Source organism: Scatophagus argus, chromosome 17 (assembly GCF_020382885.2).
Source record: "Scatophagus argus isolate fScaArg1 chromosome 17, fScaArg1.pri, whole genome shotgun sequence".
NCBI lineage: Eukaryota > Metazoa > Chordata > Actinopteri > Scatophagidae > Scatophagus > Scatophagus argus.
In genome coordinates, this window is record NC_058509.1 from 3,419,734 (window position 1) to 3,436,256 (window position 16,523).

At 46.3% G+C, this 16,523-nt stretch overlaps 2 protein-coding genes across 5 annotated transcripts in view; both read left to right on the forward strand.

The window, feature by feature from the left end:
- The window catches only part of erf (Ets2 repressor factor), a 32,277-nt gene extending 25,708 nt beyond the window's left edge, over positions 1-6,569 (forward strand). For both annotated transcript variants that reach the window (XM_046417450.1, XM_046417451.1), the window contains exons 5-6: positions 503-1,386; positions 1,520-6,569. In XM_046417450.1, the coding sequence (XP_046273406.1) occupies positions 503-1,386; positions 1,520-2,164 (1,529 nt within the window). In that variant the 3' untranslated portion in view covers positions 2,165-6,569. The remainder of the gene's footprint in view (positions 1-502; positions 1,387-1,519) is intronic.
- A 2,041-nt stretch (positions 6,570-8,610) lies between these two features.
- Positions 8,611-16,523, forward strand: part of cica (capicua transcriptional repressor a) — a 37,500-nt gene continuing 29,587 nt past the window's right edge. Inside the window, exons 1-2 of one of the 3 annotated variants that reach the window (XM_046418472.1) lie at positions 8,611-8,772; positions 9,065-9,212. The gene's annotated coding sequence lies outside the window, so the exon portion shown is untranslated. Of the gene's footprint in view, positions 8,773-9,064; positions 9,213-14,458; positions 14,706-16,523 lie in introns of those variants that run through there. The other 2 variants (XM_046418471.1, XM_046418473.1) reach the window with 2 other exon arrangements.

Consider the following 16,523-nt stretch of genomic DNA (forward strand, 5'->3'; position numbering starts at 1 on the left):
TAAACACAGACACACACACACACACACACACACACACACATGCCTGGTAGTACTGGAAAAAACAGAGGAGACCCAACCCATGTTTGTGATGGCAGTAAGAGCGACTTTTCCAATATTTAATTCTGGCACGTGCACGGATGCCAAGAATTTATTGCAGTGCCACAGTCTCCACGGCAGGAGAGAGAGAGAGAGAGAGAGAGAGAGAGAGAGGAGGGGTTGAAAGAGAAGGGAATTTGTGGCTTTGTGGAACCCAGTGTTTTCTTTCTGTGTGCCCATGACCCTCTGGGTTAGATACTTTGAGTCATGGGAGACATATGACCTACTCACTCGAGTGTCTTTTTCCTTTCTCTTATTTATTTATTTTTTTTCTTTTCTCTCACTTAGTCCCAGTGCACATAATTTTGGATGTTTGTGTAATTTCCTTAGCTTCACCTTCCAGAGACAATGTCCTGTAATTCTCAGAGAGTCGAAGTCCTAATCTTATGTCACCTCTGCCTCACAGGTCGAGGGGTTCCTCAAAGTGCTCCGCCTGTGCCAAGCGGAGGCACCCACTTCCGTTTCCCCCCCTCCACGCCGTCAGAAGTTCTGTCATCCAGCGAGGAGCTGCGCAGCCCAGGCATGTTCAGCACCGTGGCTCGCCGCATGGCCCGCGGCTCTGTGAGCGACTGCAGCGACGGCACCTCCACCAACTCGGAGCTGGAGGAGGCCGCGGGGTCTGATGAACGAGGCGTGGGGCCTGAGAGGGCCTTCAGAGGCCTGCTTCCTCCCCGCATGCCTCATGAGTCTCTCTTCAGGGTCTATGCCGGTGGCCCAAACCCAGCAGGTCTTGCCAGACCTGCCCCCAGGGTCCACCCAGAGCCTCTGTCTCCATTTCCTGTGTCACCCCTGCCGGGCCCCGGCAGCCTGCTGGCGCCAACTCTGTCCCCAGCTTTGTCCATGACCCCCACCCCCCACCTGTCTTACACCCCCTCTCCTTCTCTGTCCTCTCCCATGATGGGCTCCCACTTCTCCTTCAACCCGGAGGACATGAAGCACTACCTGCAGGCCCACACCCAGTCTGTCTACAACTACCACCTCAGCCCCCGAGCCTTCCTCCACTACCCCAACATCGTGATCCCTCAGCCCCACCGCCCCACCCTGGAGAAGCCGGCCGCCCATCACCTCCACGGCCCACCCCTGTCACTCGCTCACTCGCTCAGGGAGCAGCAAGGAGCCGGTGAGGAGCAGCAGCATCCATCACCGTTCAAGTTCAAGCTGCAGCCGCCTCCACTTGGGCGCAAACAGAGAGAAGCAGGGAGCTCATTGGCTGCTTCCTCTTCCTCCAGCCAGTCCTCCTCATTCACTGGATCTGGTCAGATAACCAACACGGGGCCTCCCAAGATCAAGGTGCGACTGCTGCACACACACACACACACACACCGGCTGTGATGTTCCACAAATGGCTCTCCGACATTTCAAAACACGAAGAACATCCAGCCTTAAATTAAATGTCATGCTGTCATATCTTGTTCCTCTCCAGGTGGAGCCCATATCAGACATTGAGTCAGAAGAAGAGGTGGAGGTGACTGATATTAGTGAGGAAGATGAGCTCAATCACAATGAAGAGGATGATGAAGGTGACATCTTCACCCCAACAGCTGGTCACCATCACCATCAGTTCAACAACCATCACCGAGCTAATGGAAATGGGAGCAGCCTTTCCGCCCCTCCACACAGTAACGCTGAAGATGATCCTGACGATGATGAGGAGGTCTTCAAGACTCCCGCCACTCCTCCCATTGGCGGCAGCGGCAGCCTGGCCTTCCCTCTGATTGGCCTGAAGAGCGATCCTGGTCAGGCAGCTCCCATCAGCCCCGGAGGTACGCGCTGCATCCCACTCAAACTCCGCTTCAAACGCCGCTGGAGCGAAGACCAGAAGATGGAGGCGGACGGAGAGAGGGATGAGGCGGAGGACAAGAAAGTGAGGGCTGAGGGAGAGGAGGAGGTAGAGGGGAAGAGGGAGGAGGCAGGCAGGAGGGTGGGGGAGGTGGAGAACGGGGGAGGAAGAGCAGGAGGAGGTGTTATGTTGGGGTTGATGCTGCCACCGCCTCCCACCCAACGCAGAGCGAGCTCAGAGCTGCAGAGGGCTACAGCACAGCTGTCTCTGGAAAACACTGGCTGCTGAGCTTCATGTAGATGCACAGACAGACACACAGACAGACAGAGGATGTTAGAAAGAAAACACACACCTCTCTGAGTCTAGTCAACAAACGTAATAGTTGGATGTAGACCATAATATCTCGCAGCAGGTTTTGGCTTTGACACAGGAGTGTGCTTAACCAGAGACGGTGACCTGAAAGCCGATCACTTTGATGTTCTTCTTCATTTTATCTCTGACTATGTACATGCGCCATATGTAGGAAATTCTGTTTTCTGTGCAATAATCCGAGGAGTTGTCGGGCACTTTTTACTGACCTCACAGCCCCACAGACTCCTTACATTACTTAACATAAAACAAAATATTTTCCCTATATATGTCACATCTACGTGTTCACGCCGTAGTAACAAACAAGATGGATGTTTTGCCTCTCAGGTTTTGTCACCGTTTCCGGAGTACACCTTTTCCTTCGCACCCTCCCGTGGCAATTTACTATCAGCAAGCGGCCACTAGACATTATGGCCTACATTAAAGCATAGAACATAGATGTGCTTGTGTAGCCTCTAATGCACTGCAAGGCAAGACCCCCTTGTGCACCCTGTCAAACCCACAGCAGACAAAGTATCTGTGCTGTCGGGTCTGTATACTGATGTCTGTCTTATTTTTAACATTAGAGCCCTGCAGAGAGGGAGTCTACTCTTAATATCTCTTAGGAATTGCACATTGCCTTTTCAATGCCTCCTCGCCCTCGTGGCGGTGCCAGTTATGCCATAAAGTCTGCCAGGGATCACCTCACATCACACCTGTGCCCAGAATATGTCTTTAATTAGTCTATTTGTCTGTCTGGGACAGTGAAAACGAGTTGCATTCATCTTAAAGAGTACCGAGGCAGCCTGAATTGTACAGCAGTAGACTGAATGAATTTCTCGCCCACATCTGGCTCACTCGAAGGTGCTGAGCCCTCCTCCATGCTTCTTTTTCCTCATTTGTACTCACCATAACAGACAGACAGATCCTAATGTTGCTTAAAAAAGCCACCTTTAACAGCCCTGATAGAGATTACAGAAGTGCCTCTCTGTCTGCAACCATCACCATCCAGTCGTTTACAAGATGGAGGGCAGTGGGCAAAAAAAAAAAAAAAGTAAAGACCTGAGATGGATCTCAACAGACTGAAGAGGGATATTTTTTTCTTTTCAAGCGGTGATTAGAAAGAACTCTCCAATCACCGTCTTTTCTACAGGAAACAACTCAGACACTATCAGGCCGCGACAGGGCCGGACCGAGAGCTCTCGTCGCCCTCGGCTCGTTCGCCGCGGCGTGTAAAATCACAAAAGGACAGCCGAACTAAGCCTGAGTCGGAGAGGAAGATTTTAATGAACTGACTTTGACCTCTCCGCTCCTGACCCATCGCACGGCATCATTAGACGCTCGCTTGCCAGCGAATGGACGCAGTTTCCACTGTACAGAAAAACCACCTGTGAGGTCTGTGAGGAAAGCGCCGGATCTTTCACTCCTTTTCTCTTCTGCCGTTGAGGAAATGAGAAAGCAGCTACCAGCCGGGCGGTAATAATGGACTTGTTTCAGAATGTGTGCGTGGACCCAAAGCTGGCGTGTAAAAAGACAACAAAAAGGACACAGTGGGTGTCTCAGCTTTTCATGTCCCTGCTTGACTTCACACAGTGTTTGAGGAGTATTGAGGGCATGCGTGGTGTTCTCTCCCTCAAACACTCAAATCAGCAGCTCTCTTCTGCATTCCCCCTGTTTTTGTTTTTTTAATTTCTTTTAAAGACTGTGTTTTTTCCGGCAAAGGATGCTTATGCCTCGTAATGACATGGACAGTATTTTAGGGCATTTGCAGTGATCCGAGGACTTTGGAGATGGTAACGGAATCTGTTCACGCGATGTTTTGAGAAGCGACGATTCGAGGCGAGCCGATTTGTCCAGGGGAGAACGGGAACCATGAAATGAATGTCGAGCATCAAGGTTAACTCAGGCAAAACCTTCACTGAGACAAGTTGAGAAAACAGCTTATTTTTGTGACATTTTATTCATGTAGTTTAAAAGTTAAAAAAAAAAAAAAAAAGATATTTTGCCCATTTTAACGAACAAACGGAAATAAGATTGTGCCTTTTTCGAGCCACTACGAGTTTTATCAAGTACCCCCAGCAAAATGTTTTATCACGCTCACACAGTACCACCATGCCTTCTGTTTTTGTAAAAGAGAGATACTGAATAAGTAAATCTACACATATATTTTATTCAAATATATATTGAATTCAAATATTATATTTCAATATGGTCATTTGATACAAATCAGGAAAATCCTACTATTTTTAATGGTAAAGATGTGTATATATTCTAATGGGCATATTATCTCCAGTATAATTCAGCCTTTGCCTTCTCACCCTTGCCTTCTCTTGACCGTTGAGCTGCAGTGACAAAGGCCACCAGTATCAGAGTTTTATATTTATATTGTAAAAATGGAAAACACAGTTATTGTTTATTCAGGGGGGCGTGACGGGACAAGGATAAATGAGTGGGCAGGGACTTTTAATCAGACCCGGGTCAGATCATATTTACGGTGTTAGTGGGCGTGTTTATTTTAACCACCCTGGAGTAGCGGCCAGGCGGGGTTCACCTCCTCAGGACGGAGTCGAGCCCAGTCGTGGCCGTTTTGGCTCAGCCCACTTCGTCCTGCATGGTAAAACCCCCACCCGCCCACAGCTGTTTGACCCCGACCTGCTTAAAAACCGCAGAGACGCAGATTGTGACGAGGAGCTGGCGAAGTCCTCGTGTGTTCACAGCAGACTGATTCTGATTGGACAACACTGGCGGCAGGTTTTCAGCTCTGCGTTGGCTCGCAAAGGCAGCAGCAGCACTGCAGCTAGCTGATATGACTGGACTTTGCTTTGAGCGTGGACTGTGGACTCAAGCAGCTTTGTGTGAACATGGTGTGTATGGGCTGGTCTGAACCCTGCCCATACACACACACACACACACACACGCACACACACATCCTGGTTAGAGTGAGGCTTTACTGTGGCTAGAATAAAGGGAAACATGACATCACACGTGACATCAGACGCCCCCACAGTCTCTCTGGAGCGTTTGGCAAACCAGAGAAACTACACACACACACACACACACACACACACACACACAGAGGAAATGGCATCAGAAAACCTCAGAGCACTGTGGAGCGAGAGGGACTTCCCATAATCTGACTCGCTGTCTACGTGCACTAGTGTGTGTGTGTGTGTGTGGTGGTGGTGGGGGGGTGGGGGTCTGTGGTTATGACACACACACACACACACACACACACACACAACTGTTCAACACAGGTTAGAAAAGACTGTCAGATAAACTCACGGGTCATTTAGTCCCTGGTTTCTTGTCCAGATTGTCCAACCAGCTGTGGTCTCGTGTGTGTATCTTAAACACACATTTGGTCATTTCGAAATAGTTTATTTTTCTTCACCAGGCACAGAAAACCTCTTACTTCCATCCTTCGAAGTCTCGCATGAACATTTAGCATTCCTCTTTTTTTTCTTTTCTTTTTTTTGTTTTTTATTAAAGAAAGGGTCAAAGGGCCCCGTCAGTGGAAAGTGCCAGCAAAACCATTTGGGGGGTTTCTGAAGGACAGATGTTGGGGGTTCACGTGCGTCTGGTAAAGAAAACACGAAACGCGGAGCTGCAGCTGAACTGTTGCACCTGTGCTGCCTTACCTGTCGTGGCTTCAAAGAAACATAACACAAGAGAACAACAGTTTCCCTGCTGGGTTGACATGTTTCCTCCCATCAAGTTCGTCTGTGTTGTTCTCATCATTTTCTTCTGTATTTCTTCAGACATATTACTGTTACTCTTGTAATTATTATATTATTAACAAGGCTATTTTTGATGATTTTGTACCCTCTTGCCATGGCCCCCGGTCTCCTCCTGGTTTTTCTGTGAGTTTTTGTTCCAGTTTGCGCTCTTTTCCATGAACGTTAACTAGTTGGCTTCAGTGCAGTCTTTTTCCTCCTTTTGTCCCCCCCCCCCCACTCACACTGATTTTAAAACCACGTTACCATGGACAACAGGAGGGTCACATAGTCCCCATATGATATACAGCAGGGGAAGAAACAATTATTTTCATTTTTTTGATGTTGTGTATATATATTTTTTCCATTTTGGAGGATTCTGTAAGAAAAAGAGCTTTGTACTGTTTAACCATTGTATTATTTGAAATGCCTCCTCCTGTCTTCTCTCTCTGGTCGCCTCCGTCTCTCCTCTCATGTCCCCCCCCTCGACGGCGAGCGGACACTCGAGAGGAGGGACGGAGTCTCGTTTTTATCATGGAGGACCCACTTGTACTTCTGTTTCTCTTCTCTCTGTTCATCTTCATTTGTAATTAAACAATAATCAGGGTTCATTAAAAAAAGGTAAAAATGGACGTCAGATTTTGTGTCTTTCTTTCATTCACCGGCTTCATTTGAGAAACGTTTAGTAAACCAAGAATCATGGTTTTCCCGCCCTGCCTCTGCATGTTGTGAGTTTGAAGGTGAACTGACTTAAAGAGACACTGGAGCATATGTAAACAGACAGAGCTGAAACAGTCCCTTAATCCAGTTTTCAAATAGTTTGCTTATCACGTAAGGTTTGTTTTGGTTTTTTTTAAGGCAAAAATGCCAAATGCTCCAGCCTCTCGGTTGTGAAGGCTTTTTGCTGCTTCTTTATTTTTTATGTGATAATAAACTAAGTTATTTTTAGGTTTGTGTCTCAAAATGTCTCCACCACAAAATGTTACTTTGGGCAACAGGTAGTTTTGATGTTTTATACATTTATTGATGGAAAAAATAAAAGTAATGCCAACAGACAGATCATGAACCGAATCGTTAGCTGCTCATCCAGAGCAGAGTTTGGGTTTAGATACCAGTCAGTCAAACATGCGTTGACCAGATCTGTCTTACTGAGTCACATCTCTTGCTCGTGCTGGTGGTTTTTGTATTCGCCAACCTGCAGCCTCGTCGTGCCCGCCCGCCCCCCGCCATGAATCCTTCATGACTCAACTCATGTCGACAGCAAGTCGAGTACTTATCAAAGTCCTGGCTCATCTTATGAAAGAAAGCCATTCAGGGATAAGCATCCCCACTTCTTCTCTGGCCTGTGATTGTTTGTTTGTTTGTTTGTTTATTTAATTTCCTCCTGGAGAGGCTGCTATTGAAAGACCTTGATGGAAGAGATCTGGTTATGACAAAGGAAATACTTCAGGAGGAAGAAGAGTCGTTTGTCAAACATGAGGCAGAGCTTGTGTCTTTCTACTCCGACTTGGAGGAGGTTGTTGGCCGTCGTTTCGTGTGGTGTTTTCTGATCCTTTTGTGTATACGTTCAGATGAGACAAACGCGCTTTAATAGTTCAGTGAAAGACTTTGGGTTGGCGTGTTATCAGGTGTGAAAAGTCATCTGTGTGGTGATTTTCATATTTATGTTTTCCTACCAAGCATTTAAGCATTTAGCCTGCGAGCACAATAATTACCATGCATCGGTTCTTCAGTCGTCAGCATTACTCATGATTGCCGTGACAAAATCTTTAATAGATCTTTATTAATTGTGATGCTAACTGCGTCCCAAACGACACCTCAGAGATCCACCCACCTCATGTTTTTGATTTTGCTAACATGGAAGTTTTAATTACTCACCAGACCGGTAAATCTCTTCTGTACACAACTGTGGGTTCATCTTCTTTTGATTTGAATCAGACTCCTGTGTTGCCCCCCCTCAACACACACACACACACACACACACACACACACACACACACACACACACACACACACACACACACAGGTTTGGGTTGCTGGTTGCTCTCTGGTCCTGGCTTTTCTCTCTTTCTCAGGCTACTACAAAAGGAGTGATGATGATCACGATGATGCTTTTTATTTGGTATCCTTTATTTTTATGTGGCCAGATTCTGAAATTAAAGATGATTTAGTAATCTTCATTAGTTAACGGTAAACCTGCTGAATATCTGCTTAATTGATTGGTCTATAAATTTGTGAAAGTAGCGAGAGATTCCCATCACAGTTTCCCCAGAAGGCACCGTGATGTCTTCAAACAGCTTCTGTAGACCTCCAAACACAATCAGTTTACTATCACAGGAAGCTAAGAAAACCAGCAACTCTTCACATTAGAGAGACTGGGATCAATGGATTCTTCCTTAGAACTACTGACATGATTAATTGATCATGAGAATAGGTCCCAGCATGAGCCAAAGCACACGTCCAAAGTTCTCCTCCAAAACACATTCTGTATGTATTTATGTTATTTTCAGCTATCGTGAGTAGCTGTTGATCACCTGCTCTTCCTGTTTAATAATCACCTGACAACTTTGTGCAGGTCAAAAGCCTGTAGCTGATTTCTCTCCTAATTCCTCAGTGAATCTCTGGCTCCCCCTGCTGTCAGTTTTCAGTAGTACACGGGTTTTCTCGGATCGTCTCTACAAGCTCTCGCGAGACTTGTCACGGATTCGTGGGTTGTCATTTGTGATCACAATGGCTTGATGATTTAGTGTTTGCCTCAAGTCTGTTGACACAAAAAATGTAAACACACATTTGTGTCTAGACGTCTGGAAACAGGAAAAGTCTTCATTACGGAAGGTAATGGACTGGTGTTATAACAGTGTCTTTCGCTGTCCACTTTAACGTAACTACGTAACTACAACAAATACCGTTACGCGGCAACGACGTCCAAGACGTACTGGGGAAAATAATGACACTTGTCTTGTCTTTCGGGTTTAGGTCGGTGATTTGTTGTGATAAATATGAATCAGCCCTCTGACCCGTGACTGACTCGTTCTGTACCTGCACATCTAATTTTCTTTACTCTCCTCGCCATTAAAGTGCCTTCTTGTTCCCTTCGGTATCCCGTTTTCACCTCTCTGATCACCAGGCCTCATCCTCCCCTCCGTGTGCGTGTGTCCCTCCCCGGCATCCATCGTCTGGTCTGAAGGCGGGGACGGAGCCGCATGAAAAGGAGGCTGATTGACGGGCTGCCGGGCCTCCAGCCGGGAGGGATTGTGGTCTGGCTGCGGGACGAGGTCAGAGGTCACAGTCCAGAGAGCCTGAGACAGAAACCAGATCACAACAGAAGGCTAATTTCCATGAGTTGTTGCTGAGCTCCTGCTGGGCCTTGACTTCCACCAGCAGGTCACAGTAAGACCTCCAACGTGTGAAACGTTAGCACGTGATTAACCTTCCTTCATGTGTTTGTGTTTTGTCAGTGTGAGCGGCTGACACATTCAACTGTGATTTGCTTAAAAACAAACACAAATCACTTAAAGTACATGCAACCAGACCACAAAAATGCAACGAGTATTCATTTTATATAACATGATTTATAATTAATTTGATGAGAAGATATCTCAGAAATTATTCTAATAATCTGTTATAAGCCATTTACTTTTGATTATTTTAAAGACCAAATTAGATAAAGTAAAATGATTGATTGTTTATTTGATTAATATTTAACTTAGGTTCCCATCATGATTATCACAATAGAAATATAAAAAAGTGATCTCGAATAAGTTTAATGTTAGCTAGTTGTTGTAAATAAATTTATGTTGATGAGATGAACTTTTTTATAAATAAAGTTAGGAGTTAAGCACCGTCACAGATGTTAAAAGGCGGTGGACTGGAGGGTACGAATAATTAATGACAGTAATGACAATAAATTACAGAAGAAAAGTAAGCTGAATTTTGATCACAGACACACCAAATTACAGTATTGTTAAACTCGCTGAATGCTGGTGGACGTCGTTGCTCGAGCAGGCGGTCGGTCGGTGGGTCAGTCGGTTGGCGTGTGTGTGTGTGTGTGTGTGTGCAGGATTACATGCTGAGTGGCTGTGCAGCAGCAGCAGCAGCAGGCGTGTGAGTGTATTTCTGGAGGCAGATTGTCCCCATGGCTCAGTGAGCCGGCAGAGCAGCCTCCTCAGTAATAAGGATTCATTATCCACGATCCTCACCAGTATGTTCTGATGTGACGGTTCTCAACCTGAGGCTCTCGACCCCCCCCGGGTGCTATGTGGAACACCTGGAGGGGAAGTCAGGTTCCTTTCAGTCACCTTTTATCACAAGCAGGGAGCCAAGCGGATCTCAGACTTTCATCCTTTCGGTTCATATTAAGATTTATTAAGTTTCTAGTTTCAAGCTTCTTGCTCTTTTCTCTGCGAATGTGACAAACAGGCTTGAATCAAATGTGTCAGTTGTGCAAATTCTGCTTGTTCTACGCACGACGATCATAAAATAATTCAGTCAATAAATATGAGGAGCTACAGGGGAAACTGCGCCATCTACTGAGCAGCAGCAGTGCTGCAGATGTTGGAGAGGTGAATAAAGCTGCACTTTGTTTGGTTGATATGCCGCCATGTTTAACTTGTCTGTCAGCTTTGATGTTACAGGTTTGTTATTTTAATCAGTCGATCGACTTTTTTTGTGTCGCACCTTTCATGCAAACACTTTTCAGGTGACTGACAAACAGATAATAGTACAAAGATAAACAATAAACTGGTTTAAGATTAATGCACACAAAAAATGCAAATGATAATAGTGGGATGATAAAAATCAATAAGACAAACAAATGAATTAATATGAAAATGAAGTAATAGTCTTTCAGCCACAGCTGCCAAAGTCAGTCCGTCGTAAGGTTCAGTTTGGCTCTCCAGATTTCTGCCAGTTTCTACCAGAAACAAAAAACAAAATAATAACATTAAGTGCCGTTTATATTGTTATAACAATATTCCAGTAACAGCTAATTTTATAAAAATTATAATCTAACGGGCCGCTTCACATGAAGTCAGAGAGTACAGACCTCAGCCAAGGACAGGAGTCCACTCTTCATATGTAAATCTGAGTGTGTGTGGGTTTATCTCCCAAACTGTTAGATTTACATCAACTAACCAGGATAAGTTAGACGTTTCTTATTTGTTACACACCTGCTGCATTTGTTCCTGCAGTGATGTTTGTGGTGGACTGTGTTTTGTTGCGTGCGCCACTCGCAGGCTCCCATATGTGCAGTGAATTCACTTAATCATGCTGTAGTCGAAGTAATCCGCTGCGAGTCGCTTTGGTTCAGTTTTAAGCGGACTGCTGCTGCTTTGGCGGGGGGAGTGTGGTTTGTTAGGCCTGGTGTGAAAGCTAAGCTCCTCGCTCGTGTACGTTTACTACTTTCCACGAGTACAGAACCTGAGTTTGTCTTCCACCACTGTCGGGTGGTTTTAGAGCTCTCGGCCGTATCGCCTGGCCCTCGGCGGCAGACCGAGTCCCCTCACTTGACGTGAAACTGTAAATGTTCCAACTCTCCGTGATTCATCAGCAACTTTGTGACCTTCATTTGAAACTTTGGCTTGACGGCACATCACAACACAGCGACACTTCAAAGGTCCCCTCACACACTCGTTGCTGTAGTTTTCGGCCTCGTCGACTACACGTGTAAAGTTGTGAAATCTGAAAGTATCTGTAGTTGCGCGGCTGCAGGCCAATATGATATCACTCACTGCATGCCTGGCATCCACTTCTGTTTACTGTGAATGCTGCTACTACTGTTAACAGTACAGTGTTTGAATAAAAATGGATTTGGGACACAACCTATTCATCTGACACCAGAGAGACATTTAAATTGCATTACCAGCGTTAATTTTGCAGGCAGTTGAGTGACTGAACACTCATCTCGGATTTCATTATTCACAGCAAGTGCAGGCTGTTAAATCTACTGCACGTCTACTCAACCTCAAAGTGCTGGAAGAGTAGAGTTGGACTCATCTGGTCCATCTCTCGCTCTCCATTTGTTCTTTTTTTAAAACACACACACACACACACACTTAAATTAGAGAGTGTTAGAGTGTTGGGTCAGGTACAGTGCAGGGTCCCTGGAGCTGTTTAGCAGTTAAGTGGCCATAATGCATTTAAAGTGTAAAGTGACTGGGATTGGGGGGCTTAGCCGCGGCTCTCCGCCTCATTCTTAGAAAGTACTCGGAGGTGCTAATGCCAGCTGGATTTATGGGACTCATTCACAAACAGTTCGACTCCTGCAGCAAACGATTCACCCTGTTTCTGCCTGCGTCCCTCGTCCTCGCCGGCTCCGCCGCTTGCATGATTCATGTCTGCCTCTTCGCCCATCTTTCTCGCCGTGCAACAGCCCCGTCTTTCATCATTTTCTTCACTGTCTGTCTCACTTCTTCCTTTTGCCGCTGAAGTCTGCCTCTCACTTTCATTTCCAGTCTTATTCTAAAGCTTTTCTGAGACTTAAATCTCAGCCCCCCCCCTCTGTCTCTGTCTCTCTCTGTCTCTCTCTCTGTCTCTCTCAGTCTCTCCCGATGGCGGCTTACGAAACCAGCCACCCCTCAAAGTTGTGTGCTCGCAGTACTCGCCCTACATTTCTGAATACACACTCCTCTATGGTGAATGAGCAGTCAGTTATAGAGACAGAGACAAGGACTGCAGTGCCTCACTATCAGGGGTGTGGGAGATGTCTAGAGATCCCACTCACTCTGCCTTTACGAGTGTGTGTGTGTGTGTGTGTGTGTGTGTGTGTGTGTGGGGTGCATTTTCACAGATATATGAGTCAAGTTATACATGTGATAGCCATGAAATGTGTACAGTAAACACATAAGTGCTGAGTTTGTGTCTGTGATTGCGTGTTGTACTTGTACAAACTACACACTGCTAATAAACCTGCACTGTACTTTGTTGTATGTGCAACGTTTCATGCGTGTATGTTTGCATGCTTAGAGAGGCTTTATAGTTTGCACAATAAAGTGTGTGTTATGTGTTTGCTTGCACTGGGCTGGGCGCAGTGTGTGTGTGTGTGTGTGTGTGCGTGCTCCGGTACACGTACAGCTTATGTAATGCCCAGGCATGTTCTGACTCCACTGCGCTTGCTATGTGTGTGTAGGTGCTTTCGGATACGCGTGTGCCCAGTTGTGTGTGATTGTGTTAAGTGTGCCCGCTTGCCTTGTGTGCATATGCGCGCGCGTGTGTGTGTGTGTGCGCGGGCCAGGCAGACTGCAATGCTGCAACCAGCCATCTCTGTATCATCATTGACCAAACTCGCCATCTGTGCCTGTAAGCTATAGAAACAACACGTCGCACTGCTACACAGAAAATCACACATCATCAGTGTGTTATGAAATTGCAGTGGGATGCTGCGTGTTGTGTGCGTGGCACAGGCCTGTGTGTGTGTGTGTGTGTGTGTGTAAGCGTGTTTGTGTGTATGCACTCATGCGTGTTTAACTGTATTTTTTTTCAGCCTGTTTGCATGTTATGGTCTATTCTTCAGTGTATTACAGCCTGTACCTGCTCGAACACATGCACACACCCCAGCATATACACAGTGTGTGTGTGTGTGTGTGTGTGTGTGTGTGTGTGTGTGTGTGTGTGTGTGTGCGTGTGTGTGTGTGTGGAGGCCCATGGTGTATATGGGTCACTCTCTTAGGAACCATAATCCCACGTTTGGACCAACTTACTCACTGGGGTTTCACTCTTCCTGTTTGGCCAAGCTGATGGCAACAAGCATAATGACCTCACCAAAGCACTCGGTCATTGGCCTGCAGACCCCCGGCCTCTCAGCCAATTGCACGCTGCTTCGGTGACGCACAGCCTCCTGCAGCGCTCCTGATTGGCTGGGTAGGCGGGACTTAAGGATGCAGTGCTGTTTAGAGCACCTCTGATTAGCTGGGAGGGACGGATAGAAAGTGAGTTAGTGAGAGGGATGGGAGGGAGAGAAAGCCAAAGAATTTGGGAGTTGGTGTTCTTTGTGGTCCCTCTGAAACTACACTTAACCTGTGGCTCACATGGAGCCCAGCGGAGACACTGCACAGCACTGGGGATACATTTAGATAAAGAAGGAGCTCACAGAGTGTTAACTTGGCTTGTCAGAGCTAATTTGTGTGTGAGAGCTGAAGTTATAATATATGAGCCAGCTTGCAGCATATGATATTGATCTACACTCAGTTTGTTAATGTGAGTGTGTTCTAGTCGCCTCGAATAAGGCCAAGCCGTTTCATAACAGCCTCCTCTCTGTCTGCGCCTTTAATGTTTTTAGACGAGTGAAGAGGGGATGAGAAGGAGGAGAAAGAAGTGAGAAAAGGAGAGAAAGAATGCATTGCTGTCCTGCGTGCCTGTATAACTCACAGACATGCCCATAGAGGAGTCCTATTGGCCGCCGCAGCCTCGCTCTCCCAACAGCTGTTCTGTGTTTTCCCACACTGCTATTGGCCGCGGTGCGCCGTCGATCAAATTTACTTTGACATGTGGCCCCGCCCTCACTGCAATTCTACGGGATCCTATTGGCTACTGTACAGGTTCGTGCTCCGCGATTGGCCGCACGGGCTGGTTGTCAAGGCTTTGGGGCTTCATTCACCATTTTGCGACTGTAGTGTAGAATGTACAGGGCAGTAGTTTTTCCTCGTTTTAAGTTGCTTTGCCGGAGAAACATGAACGGCCGCTAATTGGCAGCTGCGGACGACTGGCCACCCTGCCCTATTTTACCCGGCGGACTTAACAGAAAACAGCAGTGGGGTACTACATTAGCTCGGGTGAGTATAAGCTTCCCACAAATCTTTCTCCTGCAGCACTGCAGTGGGGCTTGTTGTGCCTTTTACCGAGCTGCTAACGTTGTTCATGTTTACTGTGGCCACAAACAGTATTAGCAGTTGAGCTGATCAGCATATTTTCCGATATCTGGGTGGCCTGCGGAGATGAGTGGAGGGCGGATTGGGTGTCTTCTGTGAAAAAAAGGGAGCGGTGCGGTTTGACATAGTGAGCTTGAAACTTTTCCACTAGAAATAAATTCAACGCCATAACTGCCGTTGGACTTCCTAGAACAACAGTTATTTTTCGTGCGTTGTGTCAAATCTCGAGAACTCCTCGCTTGTCATTCCTCCTCCTCTCTCGTACACTGACATATTTTCTTCCTTCTTTTCATGAATCAACGTGGCTGTTTGAAATAATGTGTCTCTCAGGGTTTCGAGGGCCTTCTTCTCGGACTTGTTTGTGGCCACATATTGACACTTTATCCCTTCTTTATCACGGTTGCTATCACGCAAATGACGATGAGGGTCAACACAAAGTTATCCGAACAGCTTTAGCTGTATTTTCAGAAGACTGTCACTTTGGGATGGGCCAAGCAAACGATTTTGTGCGCTGTTTGTCGCTGTGTTGTGTGTGACTGTGGAGTGGATTGACAAAGTTAACGTGTTCATCTGCTTGGGACATTTCACACTGTCATGCAGCGCAGGGGATATGGGCCGTATTACATGGTATTAAGGGTCAGTATGTCCGTTAAACCGGTTATTTCCCGGTGACAGTGAGTAGAGGATTTCCAAGCGGCCTTGTGTGTAGTCGAGGCCTGGTCGCTGCACGCCACGGCCTGCTGTGTTGTGGAGTAAAACTGGTAGTAATCGCGGTACTACGAGGGCTTGACACATACACGGTACTATCCAGCTAAACCAGAGGTGACGACATCACCTCCTGTAGTTTGCATTTTGTGCTTTGGGCTTCGTCTAGATAAAGTTAAGAGCTGTTATCTACTATGGATTATGAGTATGTCAACATATTTATACACCCCGGCCTGTCGTTTATTAAGCGCTGCAGCAGTCCTGTTATGCACTTTTAAAGACGCGCTCTGCTATTGACACAACTTTAAAATATCATGCAGTTGGGTGTGGGTTAGAAATAAACGTTTTAAGAACGATTTAGCAACAGCACAGGGGGTCAAACAGAGCATGTGCACGGAGTTTTACGTGCATTAGGCCAGTATGTCTAGAGCATAAAATTAGCAAAACTCACTTTATATTTGATTCATTAATCCGTCACATTTTGCTTGAGCCGTTTTTAAGTTGTGCATCCAGAAAAGGGCCATTGTATGTTCCCGTCACCTCACATGACTCTCAGGGCTGCCTGCACTCAGGTTTACTATGTATTTGTGTCAACCCATGAAACAGAGTAAAAGCTAATCTTGCAAATAAAATACAATTGAACGAGTTAACCCTGAACTTTACGTATACCTGAGACACAGGCCTACTATAGCTTCCATATGGACTTGCTTGCTCCATATTTCACAAAGGGGAGTGTGAGTTGCATCAGTTTGTCTTTAAGCTGTTATCATTATGCCCATGTCTCTGACACCAGCTGTTGTACACAGTGCACTACTGAGTAAACACACGTAGCATACCTCCATCGTGACCAAGTAAGGCAGGCTGCCAAATTATTTTATGGTGGTTGCTCTAAGGCTGTCTGTCCTAAATAGGGATTTACATAGAGCACAATGATGGCTGGGAGCTCGAGCTCTCTTGTGTGCACTATCAACTATCATCACATAGATGTTTGCTGTGTGTGTGGCCTTGAGACAGGCG